Source organism: Lichenostomus cassidix, unplaced genomic scaffold (assembly GCF_008360975.1).
Source record: "Lichenostomus cassidix isolate B80296 unplaced genomic scaffold, HeHo_3.0 HiC_scaffold_34, whole genome shotgun sequence".
Lineage (NCBI taxonomy): Eukaryota > Metazoa > Chordata > Aves > Passeriformes > Meliphagidae > Lichenostomus > Lichenostomus cassidix.
The window spans coordinates 299015-318722 of NW_028147431.1; the positions used below are offsets into that span (position 1 = coordinate 299015).

Here is a 19708-nt window from a genome sequence, read left to right on the forward strand (position 1 = left end):
AACCAGCCCCCAGACCCCCAAACCAGCCCCCAGACCCCCAATTCCCCCCCAGCTCCCACGCCGAGCCCCCCACTCACTTGCTGGCGCGCACCACCTCGGCGGCGCTGTGCCGGATGGTCAGCTGGGCCAGCGGCAGCCCGCGGGGCTCGGCGGCGTCCGAAGCCACGAAAGCGTCGCCGTTGCCCCCGGCCGAGCCCCCCCCGAGGCCGGCCAGCCCCCCGGGACCCCCGGCGCCGCTCTCCACCTTGATCAGGCGGATCTTGAGCTCCTTGGGAGGTCCCTCGCCCAGCGAGCGCAGCTTCAGCAGGTCGGCCGAGCTGACCAGGGCCGGAGGGGCAGCCGGAGGGGCTGGAGGGGGGTTGGGGGGTGTCGCCCCCCCTTTAGCGTCCAGCCTGGCCGGGGGTCCGGCCTTGTCCTGCACGCCGGGGCTCTGCAGGTCCAGCGTGGCGAGCACGGGGCGATCCCGATCCCGATCCCGATCCCGGTCCCACTGGTCGCGGTCCCGCTCCTCCTTGCGGGGGTGACGCCGCCGCTGGGGACATCGGCGCAGCTCGCGGTGCTGGCGGGACGGGGGGCGGCGGTGGCGGCGACCCCCGGCGGGTTTGGGGGGGTGGTCGGGGCTGGGGGGGCTGGGCCGGCCGGCCTGCTCGGCCAGCGTCTCGCAGGCCCTGCTGATCTCCTCCAGCGCCTCGGACTCGCTGCGGCCGGGCGGAGGTGGCCAGCCGGGGGGTGAGGTAGCCACTTGGGGCGTGGGGGCGAGGAGGGGCCGCCCCTCCCCCCGCGGGGTTTGGGGAGGTCGGGAGGGAGGGGAGGGAGGGGGCAGGGAGGCGGTTTTGGGGTAGAAAGGAGGTTTGGGGTCGTCCGCTTGCCGGTACAGCCGGGGGGCTCCGGGGGTCGCCGTGACCGGGGGGCTCCGAAGGGGGAGGGCTTTGGGGCGAGCCAGGAGGGGAGGGGCGGGCGGGGGAGGGGGGCGGAGGAGAGGAGGAGGGGCAGTGGGGGAGGGGCGACCCCCTCGTCCTCCTCCTGCCGGATGGACTCGTCCAGCATCTTCATGATGTTGGCCAAGCCGTCCGGCAGGATCTTGGCGAACTCGGGGGGCTCCTCGAACTGGTCGTCCAGGGGGAGCCCCGAAATCGAACAGCCGGGGGGGGCGACCCCCGGGGGCTCGGCGGGGGGCGGTAAGGGTGGGGGAGGGCTCGGGGTGCGGGGCGGCGGGGAGGGGGCGGCGGGGGAGGGCGCTCTTTGGAAAGGAGACCCCCGGGAGCGAGGCTGGGGGAGGGAGGTTCCTGAGGTGTCGGGGGAGGGGCTGGGGGAGGGGCGGGGGGCAGGGGTGGGGGAGGGGTGCCCAGCCAGAACTCGCCGGGGGGGGGCTGGTGGCGGTGGGGGGGAGGGGCGGGGGGCTCTTCATCCTCCTCCTCCTCCTCCTCCTCCTCCTTGCCGGGGTAGGGGAACGGGGGGCTCTGGGGGGCTCCCCCCCCCGTGCTGCTGGTGGTGGGGTCGGGGAAGGGTCCCGGGGACCCCCCCAGAGGGGGCTCGGCCCCCCCGGCGCCCCCCTTGGGCCCCCCGAAGAGCAGCTCCTCCAGGGGGTCTGCCGCCCCTCCCCCCTCCTTCAGCCAGGGCAGGGGGGGGGAGGGGCGCGGCTCGGGGGGGGCGCAGCAGGGGGGAGGGGCGGGGGGCAGCTGGGGGGAGGGGAGAGCCCCCCCAGCCCCCCCGGGACCCCCCGGCGGCTCCGGGGGCTGGTAGCGATGCTCGGGAGCCTGCGGGGGACAGTTGGGGACAGAGGGGACAGCGGTCAGGGCGTGGCGGGGGGGAGGGGCTTGGCTGGTGTCACACCCCCCCGGTGATGTCACTGTGTCCCCTCGGTGTCCCCTCGGTGTCCCCTCCCTGTCCCCCCTTCCTCCCTCTCTGCCCCCCATCCCAGTGTCACCCCGTGCCTTGCCGTGTCCCCACCATGTCCCCAATCCCAGTGTCCCCACATGTCCCCTGTGTTCCCCCAGGTCCCCAATGTCCCCCAATCCGCAATCCCAGTGTCCCCTCATCCCCCCCTCTGTGTCCCCCTGTCCCTCCCCATCACCCCTTCCCACTCTCCCCACTGTCCCCAATACCCCCAATGTCCCCAACATCCCCATTGTCCCCAATGTCCCCGATGTCCCCTTGCTCACGGTTTTGTGGGGCTGGGGTGGTGCCCGGGGGGCACAAGGAGATCCCATATCCCATATCCCCATTGTCCCCAACATCCCCAATGTCCCCAATGTACCCATTGTCCCCAATGTCCCTAATATCCCCCATATCCCCAATATCCCCAATGTCCCCGATGTCCCCAATGTCCCCGATGTCCCCTCGCTCACGGTTTTGTGGGGCCGGCGTGGTGCCCGGGGGGCACAAGGAGATCCCATATCCCATACCCCATATCCCATATTCTCAATGTCCCCAATGTCCCCAAATGTCCCCAATGTCCCCAATGTCCCCCATATCCCCAATGTCCCCAGTGTCCCCAATGTCCCCAATGTCCCCAACATCCCCAATGTCCCCAATGTCCCCAGTATCCCCAGTGTCCCCAGTGTCCCAATGTCCCCTCACTCACGGTTTTGGGGGGTCGGGGTGGTGCCCGGGGGGCACAAGGAGATCCCATATCCCAACATCCCCAATGTCCCCAATGTCCCCAATGTCCCCAGTGTCCCCAATATCCCCAATATCCCCAGTGTCCCCAACATCCCCAATGTCCCCAATGTCCCCATGTCCCCTCACTCACGGTTTTGGGGGGCCGGGATGGTGCCCGGGGGACACAAGGATATCCCATACCCCAATATCCCCGATGTCCCCAGTGTCCCCAACGTCCCCCATGTCCCCAATGTCCCCAATGTCCCCAAATGTCCCCAGTGTCCCCATGTCCCCTCACTCACGGTTTTGGGGGGCCGGGGTGGTGCCCGGGGGGCACAAGGCACGCAGGCGGTGGGTGCTGGTGAGCGGCTGGGGGGGGCAGCGGGTGTCCCCCCGGCCCCGCTGGCCCTAAGGTCACTTGGGAGGGGACCTGGGGGGACACAGGGCCGGGGGGGCGGCGGGGGGGGCGGCGGGAACGGGGGGGCCACCAGCCGCTGCTCCTGGGGACACGGGGACAGAGGGGACAGCCGTTAGCGGGGGCAGGGGACATGGGGACAGCAGGGACATGGGGGGAGAAGAGGACAGTCGTTAGAGGGGGACGGGGGACATGGGGGACACAGGGGACAGAGGGGACAGTGGTTAGCGGGGGACAGGGGTCAGGGGGATGGGGCGGGGACATGGGGGACACAGGGGGGACAGGGGGGACAAAGGGGACAGAGGGGACAGTGGTTAGCAGGGGACAGGGGGGACATGGGGGGACAGGGGGGACAGCCGTTAGAGGGGGGACAGGGGGACGGGGGGACAACAGGGACATGGGGGACATGGGAGGACACAGAGGTGACCTCGAGGGGGTGACACAGGGGTGGATGACACTGAGGGGGTGACACAGGGGGTGACGCAGGAGAGCCACAGGTGACATTGGAGAGTGACACTGGGCGGGTGACACCGGGGGTGACACAAGGGACACGCGGGTGACACTGAGCTGGGTGACAGGGGGACACACAGGTGACACCCAGGTGACACACAGGGGTGACAGGTGACACAGGTGACACCGGGATGCCACATCCCACCTGTCTGTCCAGAGCAGCTCCGTGGTGACACAGGAGGTGACACAGGGAGGGTCACACTGAGGTTGGTGACACACAGGGGTGACAGGGGGTGACACAGGGGTGATAGGGACACGCAGGTGACACAGGTGACACAGGTGACAGTCTCACCTGTCTGTCTCCGTGGTGACGCCGCGCAGGTGACACAGGGGGGTGATAAGGACACACAGGGATGACACACAGGGGTTGGTGACCCAGGTGACAATGTCTCACCTGTCTGTCTCCGTGGTGACGCCGCGCAGGTGACACAGGGGTGACACAGGAGGTGATAAGGACACACAGGGGCACACAGGGGTGACAGTGGGTGACACAGGTGACACGGGTGACACCCAGGTGACACAATGTCTCACCTGTCTGTCTCCGTGGTGACGCCGCGCAGGTGCCCAGCTAGGCTCCGGGGGGGGCAGGGAGCTCCAGAGCCCTGCGGGGAGAGCCAGGCCGGGGGGGGGCAGGGCCACACAGCCACCCTGGGGACAGAGGGGACAGCAGGGTGACAGAGTGACACAGTGAGACACAGGGCCACACAGCCACCCTGGGGACACAGGGACAGCAGGGTGACACGGTGACACACAGAGCCACACAGCCACCCTGGGGACAGTGGGGACAGTGGGGACAGCAGGGTGACACAGTGACACAGTGACACACAGTGACACACAGCCACCCTGGGGACACAGGGACAGAGTGACACAGTGACACAGTGACACACAGAGCCACACAGCCACCCTGGGGACAGTGGTGACACAGTGACACAGTGACACAGTGACACACAGAGCCACACAGCCACCCTGGGGACAGAGGGGACAGCAAGGTGACACAGTGACACACAGCCACCCTGGGGACAATGGGGACAGAGTGACACAGTGACACAGTGACACACAGAGCCACACAATGACCACAGAGCCACACAGCCACCCTGGGGACAATGGGGACAGCAAGGTGACACGGTGAGACAGTGACACAGTGACACACAGAGCCACACAGCCACCCTGGGGACAATGGGGACAGCAAGGTGACACGGTGAGACAGTGACCACAGAGCCACACAGCCACCCTGGGGACAGAGCGGACAGTGGGGACAGCAGGGTGACACAGTGACACAGTGACACACAGAGCCACACAGCCACCCTGGGGACACAGGGGACAGAGGGGACAGAGATGACACAGTGACACACAGAGCCACCCTGGGGACAGCAGGGTCAGGGGGCATGGGGACCATGGGGGACACAGAGAGACATATAGAGACACAGAGAGACACAGAGACCCCTCAGTGCCTCCCAAACGCCCCCAGACCCATTTAAACCCCCCCAGACCCATTTTAACCCCCCAGACCCAATTAAAACCCCTCCAAGACCCTTCAGTGACCCCCAGACCCATTTTGCCCCCCCAAACGCCCCCAGACCCATTTAACCCCCTTCAGGACCCCTTTAACCCCCCCAGCCCCATATAATACCTCCAGCCCCATTTAAACCCCCCAGACCTATTAACCCCCAGACCCATTTTGCTCCCCAAATGCCCCCAGACCCATTTACCCCCACACACTATAACCCCCAGACTATTAAAAGCCCCCAGACCTATTTAATACCCCCCAGCCCCATTTTGCCCCCAAAACGCCCCCAGCCCATTTAACCCCCAGACCCATTTAAGCCCCCAGACCCCTATTAACCCCCAGACCCATTTTACACCCCAAAGTGCCCCCAGAACCCATTTAACTCCCCAGACCTATTAACCCCCAAAACCCCCAGCCCCTATTAACCCCCCAGCCCATTTTAACCCCAAACGCCCCAGCGCCCCCAGACTCCATTTCCCCCCAGCCCCATTTCCCCCCCCCCCCCAAAAAAACCCCCGCCCCTCCCCCACCTGGGGGCTGCCGCTGCGGCGCCGCTTGAGGGGGGAGGGGAGCTCCTCGGGGGGGGGCGGGGGGGGCTGGGCGGGGGGGAGGGGCTGCCCGGCGGGGGGCTCGGGGGGTGCAGCCCCCCTCTTCAGCTGCGCCCCCCCCCGCTTGGCCGGGAAGCTCCTTTTCTGGGGGGGGAGGGGCGGCGTTAAGGGGGGGGGAGGGGCGGAACCAGCAGCCCTCCCCTCCCCTCCCCCACCGCTCCCAGTGCTCCCAATGCTCCCAGTGCTCCCAGTAAGCTCCCAGTGCTCCCAGTAAGCTCCCAGTGCTCCCAGTAAGCTCCCAGTGCCTCCCCCAGTTCGGCCAAAATCGCCCCAAATTCACCCCAAAACCGCAGGGGGTTTTATCCCCGAATTGTTCCCAAAATCCCAGATGGATCCCATGATTCCCCTTTAACCAATAACCCCAAAATTCCCCCAAAATTACCCCAAAATGCCCCAAAAAATCCCTTTATCCTCCCTAATTCCCCCCAAAATTCCCCCCAAATTTCCCCCCAAAACCGCAGATCCTTTTCTCCCCAAATTGTTCCCAAAATCCCACGTGGCTGCCCTGATTCCCACCAAAATTCCCCCAAAATTCCCTCCCCAGACTCCCCAATTCCCCTTAAACAATAACCCCCAAAATTCCCCCATTTCCCCAAAATTGCCCCAAAAAAATCCCTTTATCCTCCCTAATTTTCCCCAAAATTCCCCCCAAATTCTCCCCAAAAACGCAGATCCTTTTCCCCCCAAATTGTTCCCAAAATCCCACATGGCTCCCCTGATTCTCCTTTAACCAATAACCCCAAAATTACCCCAAAATGCCCCAAAATTCCCTCCCCAGACCCCCCAATTCCCCTTTAACCAATAACCCCAAAATTCCCCCCAGACCTAATTCCCCTTTATCCCCCCAATTCCACCCAAAATGCCCCAAAAATCCCTTTTTCCTCCCTAATTTCCCAAAAAATCCTTCCCCAGACCCCCAAATCCCCCATTAACTGATTCCCTCCCAAATCCCCGAAATTCTCTCCCTAATTCCTCCCAAAATCTCACTCCCAAGACCCCCAAATCCACTTTATCCCCCAATTCCCCCAAAAATCCCTTTATCCCCAATTCCCCCAAAAAATCCCTTTATTCCCCCAAAATTCCCTCCCCAGCCCCCAAACCCCTTTAACCCTCCTCAATTTCCCCCAATCCTCCAAAAATCCCCAAAAATCCCCAAATCCCTAATTCACCCCCAAAATGCCCAAAATCCCTTTATCCCTCCCCAAATCCTCCCAAATCCCCTCAAATCTCCCTAATTCCCCCAAAACATCCCAAATCCCCCAAAATTCCCCATAAAACGCCCCAAATGCTCCTCCCCCCAGGACCCCCAAAATGACCCAAAAAGCCCCAAATCACCCCAAAATCCTCCCAAATCCCTCAAAATTCCCCCTCAAATCCTCCCAAAGAGCCCCAAATCACCCCAAATCACCCCAAATCCCCCCAAAAAGCCCCAAATCCCCCCAAAATCGCCCCCAAAATCCCCCCAATTCCCCCTCAAAACACCCCAAATCCTCCTCCCCAGCCCCCCAGGACCCCCCAGAATGCCCCAAATCCCCAAAAGCTCCAAATCCCCAAATGCCCCAAAATTCCCCACTAAATGCCCCAAATGCTCCTCCCCAGCCCCCAGGACCTCCAAAAGCCCCAAATCCTCAAAATTCACCCCCAAAAGCCCCCAAATCCCCAAAATCCCCCAAACGCCCCCAAAAGCCCCAAAACGCCCCAAATCACCCCAAAATCGCCCCCAAATCCCTCAAAAAGCCCCAAATCCTCCTCCCCAACCCCCCAGGACCCCCAAATCCCCCAAACCCCCCAAATCCCCCCAAATCCCCCCAAAATCCTCACCTCGGGGTGCAGCAGGCTCCAGACCTGCTGGAGGGGCGGCAGAGCTCGGGGGCGAGGGGGAGAGACTGGGCTGGGCGGGAAACTCCACAGCTGCGCCTGGGGACAGCCAGGGGACATGGGGACAGTCAGGGGACATGGGGACAGCTTGGGGACACTGCCAGGGACACCCTGGGGACATCCCCAGAGACACCCCAGGGAGACAGGGCTGGGCGGGAAACTCCACAGCTGGGTCTGGGGACATGGGGACAGTGAGGGGACATGGGGACATCCCCAGGGACATGGGGACAGTGAGGGGACACGGGGACAGCTTGGGGACAGCCTGGGGACACTGCCAGGGACACCCCAGAAACATCCCAGAGAGACAGGGCTGGGCGGGGAACTCCACAGCTGGGCCTGGGGACATGGGGACAGTCAGGGGACAGCTTGGGGACATCCCCAGGGACATGGGGACAGTCAGGGGACATGGGGACAGGCTGGGGACACTGCCAGGGACACCCCAGAAACATTCCAGAGAGACAGGGCTGGGCGGGAAACTCCACAGCTGCGCCTGGGGACATGGGGACAGTCAGGGGACAGCTTGGGGACATCCCCAGGGACATGGGGACAGCCTGGGGACACTGCCAGAGACACCCCAGAGAGACAGGGCTGGGGGGAAACTCCACAGCTGGGCCTGGGGACAGTCAGGGGACAGTCAGGGGACAGCTTGGGGACATCCCCAGGGACATGGGGACACCCAGAGAGACAGCCCAAGGACACCCCAGGGAGACAGGGCTGGGCGGGAAACTCCACAGCTGGGTCTGGGGACAGTCAGGGGACATGGGGACAGTCAGGGGACAGCCTGGGGACACTGCTAGGGGCATGGGGACAGCACGGGGTCACCTCAGGGTCATGGGGACACCCCTGGGGACAGCTTGGGGACATCCCCAGGGACATGGGGACATCCCACAGTCACCCATGGGAGCACAGGAGTGCCTCGGGGACATGTGGGGACACCCTGGGGACAGCTTGGGGACATGGGGACACCGTGGGGACACTGCCAGGGACATCCTGAGGGGAGAGGGGACATGGGGTCACCCCCAGGGACAGTTCAGGGACATGGGGACACCTCCAGGGACAAGAGGACACCTTGGGGTCACCCAGAGGGACAGGGACACCCCAATGTCACCAGCCCAGGGACATGGGGACACCCTGGGGACACTGCCAGGGACACAGCGACACCGCAGTGTCACCCCCAGGGACAAGGGGACATCCCCAGGGACACCAGGACACCTCCAGTATCACCCATGGGGACAGGGGGACACCCCAGTGTCACCCCAGTGTCACCCAGTGTCACCAGGGACACAGCTCCTCCACCACCAGGCACTGTCCCCACCTGCCACTGTCACTTCCCGTGTCCCCAATGTCCCCAGCAGTGCCACAACTGTGATGGCATCAGCCCAGGGCCACCAGCCACCCCCTCAGTGTCCCCTCCGTATCCCCTCATGTCCCCCCAATGTCCCCTCAGTGTCCCTGCAATGTCCCCCAATGTCCCTCAGAGCCCCGCAGTGTCCCCCAATGTCCCCTCAGTGTCCCCCAATGCCCCTTCCACGTCCCTTCCGTGTCCCCCCAGTGTCCCACCAATGTCCCTCAATGTCCCCCCCAGTGTCCCCAATGTCCCCTCATGTCCCCCAATGTCCCCCAGTGTCCCCACTGTCCCCACCTGCTGCAGACGCCCGATGCGGGCAGCCATGTCCCCGCGGTGACCACCGATGACATCCCCGCGGTGGCCCACGCTGTCCCCCCCGTGGCGGTGGCCGATGTCCCCTCTGTGGCCGATGTCCCCTCTGTGGCCGATGTCCCCTCTGTGGCCGATGTCCCCTCGATGGCCGATGTCCCCGCGGTGGCCGATGTCCCCCCTGTGGCCGCGGTGACGTCCCCCGTGGTGACAGCTCGGTGGCTCCTCCAGCTCGGCGGTGACCTCGGGTGGCTCCCAGGGCTGCAGAGCTCGGACACAGCCCTGCAGGGGGTCCGGGGGGGGCCGGGGGGGCGCCCTGGGGGACAGAGAGGTGACATTGGGGACATCGGGGGGGTGGCACTCGGAGGAACCCCAAAAAACCCCCAAAAAGTGGGGATTTGGGGGGTTTGACCCCATAAAAACCCCAAAAATTACCCCAAAAATGACCCCAAAAACAGCCCTGCAGGGGGTCCAGGGGACAGCGAGGTGACACAGAGGTGACACAGAGGTGACACTGGGGACACCTAGGCTGTGGCACTCAGAGAGATACCCAGGGACCCCAAAAGGACCCCAAAAATGGTGATTTGGTGAAGTTTGGACCCATAAAAACCCCAAAACGACCCCAAAAATGACCCCAAAACCAGCCCTGCAGGGGGTCCAGGGGAGACACAGAGGTGACATGGGGACATCAGTGGGGTGGCACTCAGAGGAACCCAAAAAAAATCCCCAAAAATGGGGATTTGGACCCATAAAAACCCCAAAAATGACCCCAAAACCAGCCCTGCAGGGGTCCGGGGGGTGACAGAGAGAGGTGACAGAGGTGACATGGGGACATCAGGGGGGGTGGCACTCGGAGGAACCCCCAGGGACCCCAAAAGGACCCCAAAAAGTGGGGATTTGGGGAAGTTTGGCCCCATAGGGACATCCTGAGGACCACTTGGAGGGGCTGGGGACACATTTTGGGGACACACTCTGGGGACACACTCTGGGGACACATTTTGGGGACACATTTTGGGGACACATTTTGGGGGTTGGGGATAAATTTTGGGGTTAGGGTGACACATTTTGGGGTGAAAGTGACACATTTTGGGGACATTTTGGGGTTGGTGGCACGTTTTGGGGTCGTTTTGGGGTCGTTTTGGGGTTAGAGTGACACATTTTGGGGTGAAGGTGACATTTTGGGGACACATTTTGGGGTTGGGGATACATTTAGGGGGTTGGGGACACACTCTGGGGACACATTTTGGGGTCAAAATGACACATTTTGAGGTTGGGGTGACACATTCTGGGGACACATTTTGGGGTGAAGGTGACACATTTTGGGGTCACATTTTGGGGTGAAGGTGACACATTTTAGGGTTGGGGATAAATTTTGGGGACACATTTTGGGGTTAGGGATACATTTGGGGGGTTGGGGACACATTTTGGGGTTAAGGTGACACACTTTGGGGACACATTTTGGGGTTGGGGTGACACATTTTGGGGTGAAGGTGACACATTTTGGGGCAGAGGTGACACATTTTGGGGTTGGGGTGAGACATTCCGGGGTTGGTGACACACTTTGGGGTTGGGGACACATTTTGGGGACACATTTTGGGGGTTGGGGTGACACGTTTTGGGGTGAAAGTGACACATTTTGGGGACATTTTGGGGTTGGTGGCATGTTTTGGGGTCGTTTTGGGGTTAGAGTGACACATTTTGGGGTGAAGGTGACATTTTGGGGACACATTTTGGGGTTAGGGACACATTTAGGGGGTTGGGGACACATTTGGGGTTAAGGTGACACTCTGGGGACACATTTTGGGGACATTTTGGGGTTGGGGACACATTTTGAGGTGAAGGTGACACATTTTGGGGTCACATTTTGGGGCAGAAATGACACATTTTGGGGTGGAAATGACACATTCCGGGGTCGGTGCCACACTTAGGGGACACGTTGGGGACACGTTGGGGACACGTTGGGGACACTCTGGTGTCACTTACCCCGGGGGGTAGAAGGCCTTGTGGGGGAGGGGCGACACGCCATTGCCGCCAGGGGGCGCCAGGTGGGGGAGGGGCGGCAGCGGCGCCGGGCCGAGGCTGGAGGAGCACCTGGGAAACCCGAAATTTGGGTGAAAAACACGAAATTTGGGGGTGAGAGATCCCGAAATTGGGCCGAGGCTGGAGGAGCACCTGGGAAACCCGAAATTTGGGGTGAAAAACACGAAATTTGGGGTGAAAAACACGAAATTTGGGTCTGAGAGACCCCAAAATTGGGCTGAGGCTGGAGGAGCACCTGGGAACCCAAAATTTGGGGTGAAAAACACGAAATTTGGGGTGAGAGACCCAAAAAATGGGTGAAAAACCTGAAAATGGGCCGAGGTTGAAGGAGCACCTGGAGGGAAAACCCAAAATTTGGGGTGAAAAACACGAAATTTGAGTCTGAGAGACCCCAAAATTGGGCCGAGGCTGGAGGAGCACCTGGGAAACCCAAAATTTGGGGTGAAAAACACAAAATTTGGGGTGAAAAACCCGAAATTTGGGGGTGAGAGACCCAAAATTGGGCTGAGGCTGTAGGAGCACCTGAGAAAAACCAAAATTAACCCAAATTTGGGGGGAAAAACCCAAAAAATGGGAGTGAGAGGCTGAAAATGGGCCGAGGCTGGAGGAGCACCTGGGGGGAGAGCCAAAATTAACCCAAATTTGGGGTTTGGGTTGAAAATTGGGGTGAAAAACCCAAAATTGGGCCGAGGCTGGAGGAGCACCTGGGGGAGAAAAACCCAAAATTTGGGGGAAAAAACCCCAAAAATGGGTGAAAAACCCCGAAAATGGGCCGAGGCTGGAGGTGCACCTGGGGGGAGAGCCAAAATTTGGGTGAAAAACCCAAAATTTGAGGTGAGAAACCCAAAAAATGGGAGTAAGACCCCGAAATTGGGCCGAGGCTGGAGGAGCACTTGGGGAAAACCCAAAATTTGGGTGAAAAAACCCAAAAAATGGGAGTGAAAAACCCGAAAATGGGCTGAGGATGGAGGAGCACCTGGGGGAGAAAAACCCAAATCTGGGGGAAAAACCCAAAAATTGGGGTGAGAAACCCTGAAATTTGGGGGGAAAACCCAAAACTGGGGTGAAAAAACCCAAAATTGGGCCGAGGCTGGAGGAGCACCTGAGAAAAACCCAAAATTAACCCAAATTTGGGTGAAAAAACCCAAAAATTGGAAGTAAGAAACCCAGAAATTGGGCCGAGGCTGGAGGAGCACCTGAGAAAAACCCAAAATTAACCCAAATTTAGGGGAAAAACCCCAAAAATGGGTGAAAAACCTGAAATTGAGCCGAGGCTGGAGGAGCACCTGGGGGGAAAAACCCAAAATTTAGGTAAAAAACACGAAATTTGGGGTGAGAAACCCAAAAATTGGGGGTGAGAGATCCCAAAAATGGGCCGAGGCTGGAGGAGCACCTGAGAAAAACCCAAAATTAACCCAAATTTGGGGTGAAAAACCCAAAAATCGGGTGTGAGAAACCCAAAAATATGAGTGAGACCCCGAAATTGGGGTGAAAAACCCAAAAAATGGGGGTGACACCCCGAAATTTGGGGAGAAAAACCTGAAATTGGGGTGAGAAATCCAAAATTGGGGTGAGAAACCCCAAAAATGGGGGAGACTGCTGAGGTCACTTGGGGGTCAGTCAGGGTCACCTGGAGGTCACTTAGGGGTCAGTCAGGTGTCATTTAGGGGTCACTCAGAGGTCAGTCAGGGGTCACTCGGGGTCACTCAGGGGTCAGAGGTCAGTTATGGGTCAGTCAATGGTCACTTAGGGGTCAGTCGGAGGTCAGTTATGGGTCACTCAGGGTCACTCAGTGGTCATTCAGGGGTCACTCAGGGGTCACTCAGTGGTCACTCAGTGTCACTCAGGGTCACTCAGTCCTACCTGGGGGGCAGCCAGGCCCGGGGTGGACAGTCAGGGGTCAGTCAGGGGTCAGTTAGGGGTCACTCAGGGGTCACTCAGGGGTCACTCAGTGGTCACTCAGGGTCACTCAGTGGTCACTCAGTGGTCACTCAGTGGTCACTCAGGGTCACTCAGGGTCACTCAGTGGTCACTCAGGGTCACTCAGTGGTCACTCAGTGGTCACTCAGCCCTACCTGGGGGGCAGCCAGGCCCGGGGTGGACAGCCAGCCCAGCCCCCGCCGCAGCCGAGGCTCCCCACGGCGAAAGGGTCACGTCCAGCTCTGCCCCCCAGGGGCTCCACGGCGCGATGCATCAGCCTGGGGGTGGACACGGGGGTCAGACTGACCCATAGATCCATCCCAGACCCATAGGGACATCCCTCTGACCCATAGAGACATCATCCCTGCCCCATAGATCCATCCCTGCCCCATAGATCCATCCCTGCCCCATAGATCCATCCCTGCCCCATAGATCCATCCCTCTGACCCATAGATCCAGCCTGACCCATAGATCTCTCTGGGGTCAGACTGCCCCATAGATCCATCCCTGCCCCATAGAGCCATCCCTGACCCACATCCACCCCCAGGGGCTCCACGGCGCGATGCATCGGCCTGGGGGTGGACAATGTGGGGGTCAGAGTGACCCATAGATCCATCCCAGACCCATAGAACTATCCCTGCCCCATAGATCTCTCTGGGGTCAGCCCTGCCCCATAGAACCATCCCTGCCCCATAGAGCCATTCCTGCCCCATAAATAGCCCCACAGTAGCCCCACAGTCCTTCCCAAACAGCCCCATAGATCCCCTGAGCCCCCCAAAGCACCCCATAACTCCATAAACAGCCCAGTGACCCCATAACCACCCCCATAACCCACAAACAGCCCCACAGCCCCATAAACAGCCCAATAACCCCATAGCCACCCCCATAACCCCATAAACAACCCAGTAACCCCATAAACACCCCCACAGCCCCATAACCAGCCAAATAAGCCCCCCAAAATCAACCCCACTGCCCCATAAACAGCCCTATAACCTCATAGCCACCCCCATAACCCCAAAACCAACCCCATAACCCCACAAACACCCCCACAGCCCCATAACCAGCCAAATAAGCCCCCCAAAATCAACCCCACTGCCCCATGAACAGCCCTATAACCTCATAACCACCCCCATAACCAACCCCATAATCCCCCAAACCAGCCCCATAACCCCACAAACAGCCCCACAGACCCCCCAGAGCCCGCCAAACCAGCCCCATAACCCCGAAACCAGCCCTATAACCTCCCACAGCCCCCCAAACCAACCCCATAACCACCCAAACCAGCCCCATAACCAGCCCCACAACCCCCCAAACCAACCTCATAACCCCTAAAACTAGCCCCATAACCCCCAAACCACAACCCGCAGAGCCCCCAAACCAGCCCCATAACCCCCAAGCCCCCAAACCAGCCCCATAAACCCCGCAAACCAACCCCATAACCCCATAGCCACCCCATAACCCCTCCAGAGCCCCCAAACCAACCCCATAACCCCTAACCACCCCATAACGCCCCAGCCAGCCCTATAACCCCATAACCAGCCCCATAACCCCCCAGAGCCCCCAAACCAACCCCACAGCCCCATAAACAGCTCCCATAACCAGCCCCATAACCCATAAACAGCCCCATAACCCCCCAAACCAACCCAGAGCCCCCAAACCAGCCCCATAACCCCAAACCAGCCCCATAACCCCCTAACCAGCCCCACAGACCCCCAAACCAGCCCCTAACCCCTAACCCCCAAACCAGCCCCCATAACCCCAAGCCCCCCAAACCAGCCCCAAAAGCCCCAATCCCCCAAACCAGCCCCATAACCCCCAAACCAGCCCCATAACCCCCACCCCCAGCCCCACACTCACCACTCGTGGGGCGCAGCAGGGCTGAGTCCCCCCGGCGCCCCCCCGCGGGGGGGGGGAGGGGGCAGCTGCTGGGCGGGGGCTGGGCTGTTCCCTCCCTCAGAGCCGCATACACCTGAGACAGGTACGGTTAGGGGCAGGGGGGCACCTGGGGGGCAGGGGGCACCTGGGGGCACTTGGGGGCAGGGAAGGGCAGTTGGGGGCACTTAGGGGGCAGGAAGGGCACTTAGGGGGCAGGTGGGGCACTTGGGGCACTAGGGCACTTGGGGGCAGGGAAGGAACTTAGGGGGTGCTTGGGGGCAAGTAACTTAGAGGGCACTTCGGAATTTAGGGCAGGAAGGGCACTTAGGGGGCAGCTGGGGCACTTGGGGGCACTTGGAGCACTTAGGGGGCAGAAAGGGCACTAGGGGGCAGGGAAGGAACTTAGGGGGCACTTAGGGCAGAAAGGCACTTAGGGGGCACTTAGGGGGCAGTTGGGGCACTTAGGGGGCAGAAAAGGCGCTTAGGGGGCAGGAAGGACACTTAGGGGCACTTAGGGGGCAGGTGGGGGGCAGGTGGGGCAGGAAGGGCATTTAGGGGCAGAAAATGCACTTAGGGGGCAGGTGGAGCATTGAGGGGGCAAGAAGGGCACTTATAGGGCAGGGAGCAGTTTTGGGGCATTTTTAGGGCAGTTTTGGGGCAATTCTGGGCCACTTTTACCGCAGTTTTGTGGAAATTTTGGAGCACTTTTAGGGCAGTTTTAGGGCAATTTTGGGGCATCTTCAGGGCAATTTTGAAGCAATTCTGGAGCAGTTTTTGGGAAAGTTTTGAACACTTTTGGAACAATTCCAGAGCAGTTTTGGGGCAATTTGGGGCACTTTTGGGACACTTTTAGGGTATTTTTGGGGCATTTTTGGGATCAGTTCTGGGGGAATTTAAGGGCAGTTTGGGGCAATTAAGGTTTGTTTTGGAGCAATTCTGGGGCAGTTTTGGGGCAGTTTTGGGGCACTTTTAGGACACTTTTAGTGCAATTTTGGGACACTTTTAGGGCACTTTTAGGGCAGTTTTGGGATCAGTTCTGGGGGAATTTAAGGGGACAGTTTGGGGCAATTAAGGTTAATTTTGGGGCAATTCTGGGGCAGTTCTGTGACAGTTCTGGGGCAGTTTTGGGACACTTTTAGGGCACTTTTAGGGCACTTTTGGGGCACTTTTGGAGCATTTTGGGGTCACTGAGGTTTCACCCCTTTCTGGAGGAAAATTGATCACGTGATGCGGAAATGGGCGGAGCTTCCCCCGCTCCCAGCCCCGCCCCCCGCCCAGGCCACGCCCCCTCACCGATCCCGCGACGCTCTCCAGGAACCAGCCAATCACAGCGCGTCTCTCGCCTGGCAGCCAATCATCGCTCCCTTCCGGCTCTGGCTCAGCCTGAGGGCGACCAATGGGAGGAGGGGTCAGGATGGCGCTGGCCAATGAGAAGAGAGGGAGGCGGGGCGAGGCGAGGCCACGCCCCCCCGTGGGGCAGAATGGGGGAAGAGCTGGGGAGGATTGGGGGCGATTTGGGGACAATTTGGGGACAATTTGGGGACATTTGGGGACAATTTGGGGACATTTGGGGGCAGGAGGCACTTGTGGGGCTCCGCCCCCCCAGCTGTGACGTCAGGCCGCCCCCGGGGGGGAATTTCGGGGCCTTCCCGTGACGTCACGGGTTGTGGGCGTGGCCAAGGGAAACCCGCGACGCCCACGGGGAGCGGGAAGGGGACGTGAGAGTCGTGGGGATGGTGACAGCCCTGGGGACAGGGACATCCCCGGGGACAGGGACACTCGTGGGGACAGCGAGAGTCGTGGGGATGGTGACACTTGTGGGGACAGTGACAGCCGTGGGGACAGTGACAGCCGTGGGGACAGTGACACCCTGACACCCCCGGACACGGTGACAACCTCAGGACAGTGACACTGGCAGGGACAGTGACAGCCCCGGGACACCCCCAGGGTGACACACGTGTGACAGAGACACAGGGGAAGGTGACACACGTGTGACACCCACGGCCAAAGTGACCCCAAACACGGGTGACCCACGGCCAGAGTGACCAACAGCCAGAGTGACCAACAGCCAGACTGACCCACAGCCAGAGTGGCCAACAGCCAGAGTGACCCACAGCCAGAGTGGCACAGTCACCAGAGTGACCCACAGTGACCCTCAGTCACCAGAGTGACCAACAACCAGTGACCAACAGCCAGACTGACCAACAACCACAGTGGCACACAGTCATCAGAGTGACCCACAGTCACCAGTGAGTCACAGCCAGAGTGACCAACAGTCACCAGTCACCAGTGACCCACAGCCAGAGTGACCCACAGTCACCAGTGACCAATAAACCAGAGTGACCAACAGTCACCAGCAGGACCAACAGCCAGTGACCCACAGCCAGAGTGACCCACAGTCACCAGTAGGACCAACAACCAGTGACCAACAGCCAAACTGACCCACAGCCAGAGTGACCAACAGTCACAGTGACCCACAGCCAGAGTGACCAACAATCACCAGAATCACCAACCACTGACCAATAAACCAGAGTGACTGACAGAGTGACCAACAGTCACCAGTGGGACCAACAACCAGTGACCCACAGCCAGAGTGACCAACAGTCACCAGTGGGACCAACACTCAGTGACCAACAGTCACCAGCGACCAATAACCAGTGACCAACAGTCCCAGAGTGACCCACAGTCACCAGAGTGACCAACAAGCACTGACCCACAGCCAGTGACCAATAAACCAGAGTGACCAACAGTCACCAGTGATCCACAGCCAGGGTGACCCACAGCTACCACTGACCCACAGTCACCAGTGGCCAATAAACCCGAGTGACCAACAGTCACCAGTGACCCACAGTCAGTGACCCACAGCCACCAGTGGGACCAACAACCAGTGACCAATAAACCGGAGTGACCAACAGTCACCAGAGTGACCCACAATCACCAGTGACCAACAGTCACCAGTGACCCATAGCTACCACTGACCCACAGTCACCAGTGGGACCAACAACCAGTGACCAACAGTCAGAGTGACCCACAGTTACCGTGACCAATAAACCAGACTGACCCACAGCCACAGTGACCCACAGCCAGACTGACCCACAGTCACCAGTGACCCAGCCAGAGTGACCAACAGTCACCAGAGCAACCAATAAAGCAGAGTGACAACAAACCAGAGTGACCAACAGTCACTAGCAGGACCAACAACCAGTGACTCACAGCCAGAGTGACCCACAGTCACAGTGACCCACAGCCAGACTGACCCACAGTCACCAGTGACCCACAGCCAGACTGACCAACAGCCAGACTGACCCACAGCCAGACTGACCCACAGTCACCAGTGACCCACAGCCAGAGTGACCCACAGTCACAGTGACCCACAGCCAGACTGACCCACAGTCACCAGTGACCCACAGCCAGAGTGACCCACAGCCAGAGTGACCCACAGCCAGAGTGACCCACAGCCAGAGTGACCCACAGTCACAGTGACCCACAGCCAGAGTGACCCACAGTCAGACTAACCAACAGCCAGACTGACCCACGGTCACACCCACATGACCCCCCCGAGTGACCCTCAGCCCCCCCCACGTGACCCGTGGTCACTCACACACAATCGCCGTGGCACCCCCCGCCCCTCCCCCCCGCCAGGCTGTCCCCAAGCTGCCCCCAAGCTGTCCCCAGCTGTCCCCAAGCCCCTCACCGTCCCCTCGTGCTCCCGGGCGCTGCCAGCCCCGCGTGTGCGGCGCCTGCCGCTGTCCCCGCGTGGTGACACCGCGTGAGTCACCCCAGCCCCGCGTGGGTGTCCCCTCCCCGCCCCGCCCCTCCCCCTCCGTGACGTCAGCCGGATGCCCGTGACGGCGGGGGGGGGGAGGGGGAATCCCGGCAGGGGAGGGGACACGGGGGGACAAACACGGGGGGGGACACGGAGGGGACACGGAGGGGACACGGGGGGACAAACACGGCGGGGACAAACACGGGGGGGACATGGTGGGGACACGGGGGACACAGGACATTAGTGGACACGGGGGGGACACTGGACATGGGACTTTGAGGGACATGGAGTATCCCTGGGGTGGCCCTGGGTGACCCTCGGTGTCCCTCGGTGTCCCTGGGGTGTCCACAGGGTGTCCCTGAGTGTCCCCAGTGTAGCCCTGAATGTCCCTAAGTGACCCTGGGGTGTCCCTCAGTGTCCCTGGGGCGTCCATAGGGTGGCCCTGAGTGTCCCCGGGTGTTCCCAGTGTGTCCCCAAGTGACCCTGGGGTGTCCCTCAGTATCTCTGGGTGGCCTTGAGTGTCCCCAGGTGTCTATGAGTGTCCCTTGGTGTCCCTGAGTGTCCCTGTGTGTCCCCAGAGTGGCCCTGACTGTCCCTAAGTGACCCTGGGGTGTCCCTGAGTGTCCCTGGAGTGTCCATAGGGTGTCCCTGGGTGGCCCTGAGTGTCCCCAGTGTGTCCCTAGGTGTCCCTCAGGGGACATGGGGGGACACAGGGAGACACGAGGGGACACAGCAGATTGGGGACACCAGGGGACAGCCGTGGGGGACACAGGACATGGGGGGACATGTGGAGACACGGGGGACAGGAGGACACCAGGGGACACCACAGGAGCACAGGGACAGACATGGGGACACAGGGAGGGCACTCGGGGACATGTGGGGACACGGGGAGGGCACCTGGGGACACGCAGGGACATGGGGGGGACAGAGA

The 19708-nt window shown here is 60.8% G+C and overlaps 1 protein-coding gene across 1 annotated transcript in view; it reads right to left on the minus strand.

Annotated features, from left to right (window-relative positions):
- KDM6B (lysine demethylase 6B) overlaps window positions 1–18807 on the minus strand; it is a 36472-nt gene extending 17665 nt beyond the window's left edge. The window contains exons 1-13 of the mRNA XM_085045055.1: window positions 18706–18807; window positions 16305–16394; window positions 14994–15105; window positions 13292–13414; window positions 11160–11267; window positions 9162–9492; window positions 7463–7558; window positions 5564–5725; window positions 4058–4174; window positions 2904–3101; window positions 1140–1757; window positions 1028–1107; window positions 78–911 (exon numbers count right to left, since the gene is read on the minus strand). Of these exons, the coding sequence (XP_084901181.1) occupies window positions 78–911; window positions 1028–1107; window positions 1140–1757; window positions 2904–3101; window positions 4058–4174; window positions 5564–5725; window positions 7463–7558; window positions 9162–9492; window positions 11160–11267; window positions 13292–13410 (2663 nt within the window). The 5' untranslated portion in view covers window positions 13411–13414; window positions 14994–15105; window positions 16305–16394; window positions 18706–18807. The remainder of the gene's footprint in view (window positions 1–77; window positions 912–1027; window positions 1108–1139; window positions 1758–2903; window positions 3102–4057; window positions 4175–5563; window positions 5726–7462; window positions 7559–9161; window positions 9493–11159; window positions 11268–13291; window positions 13415–14993; window positions 15106–16304; window positions 16395–18705) is intronic.
- Between the last annotated feature and the right edge of the window lie 901 nt (window positions 18808–19708).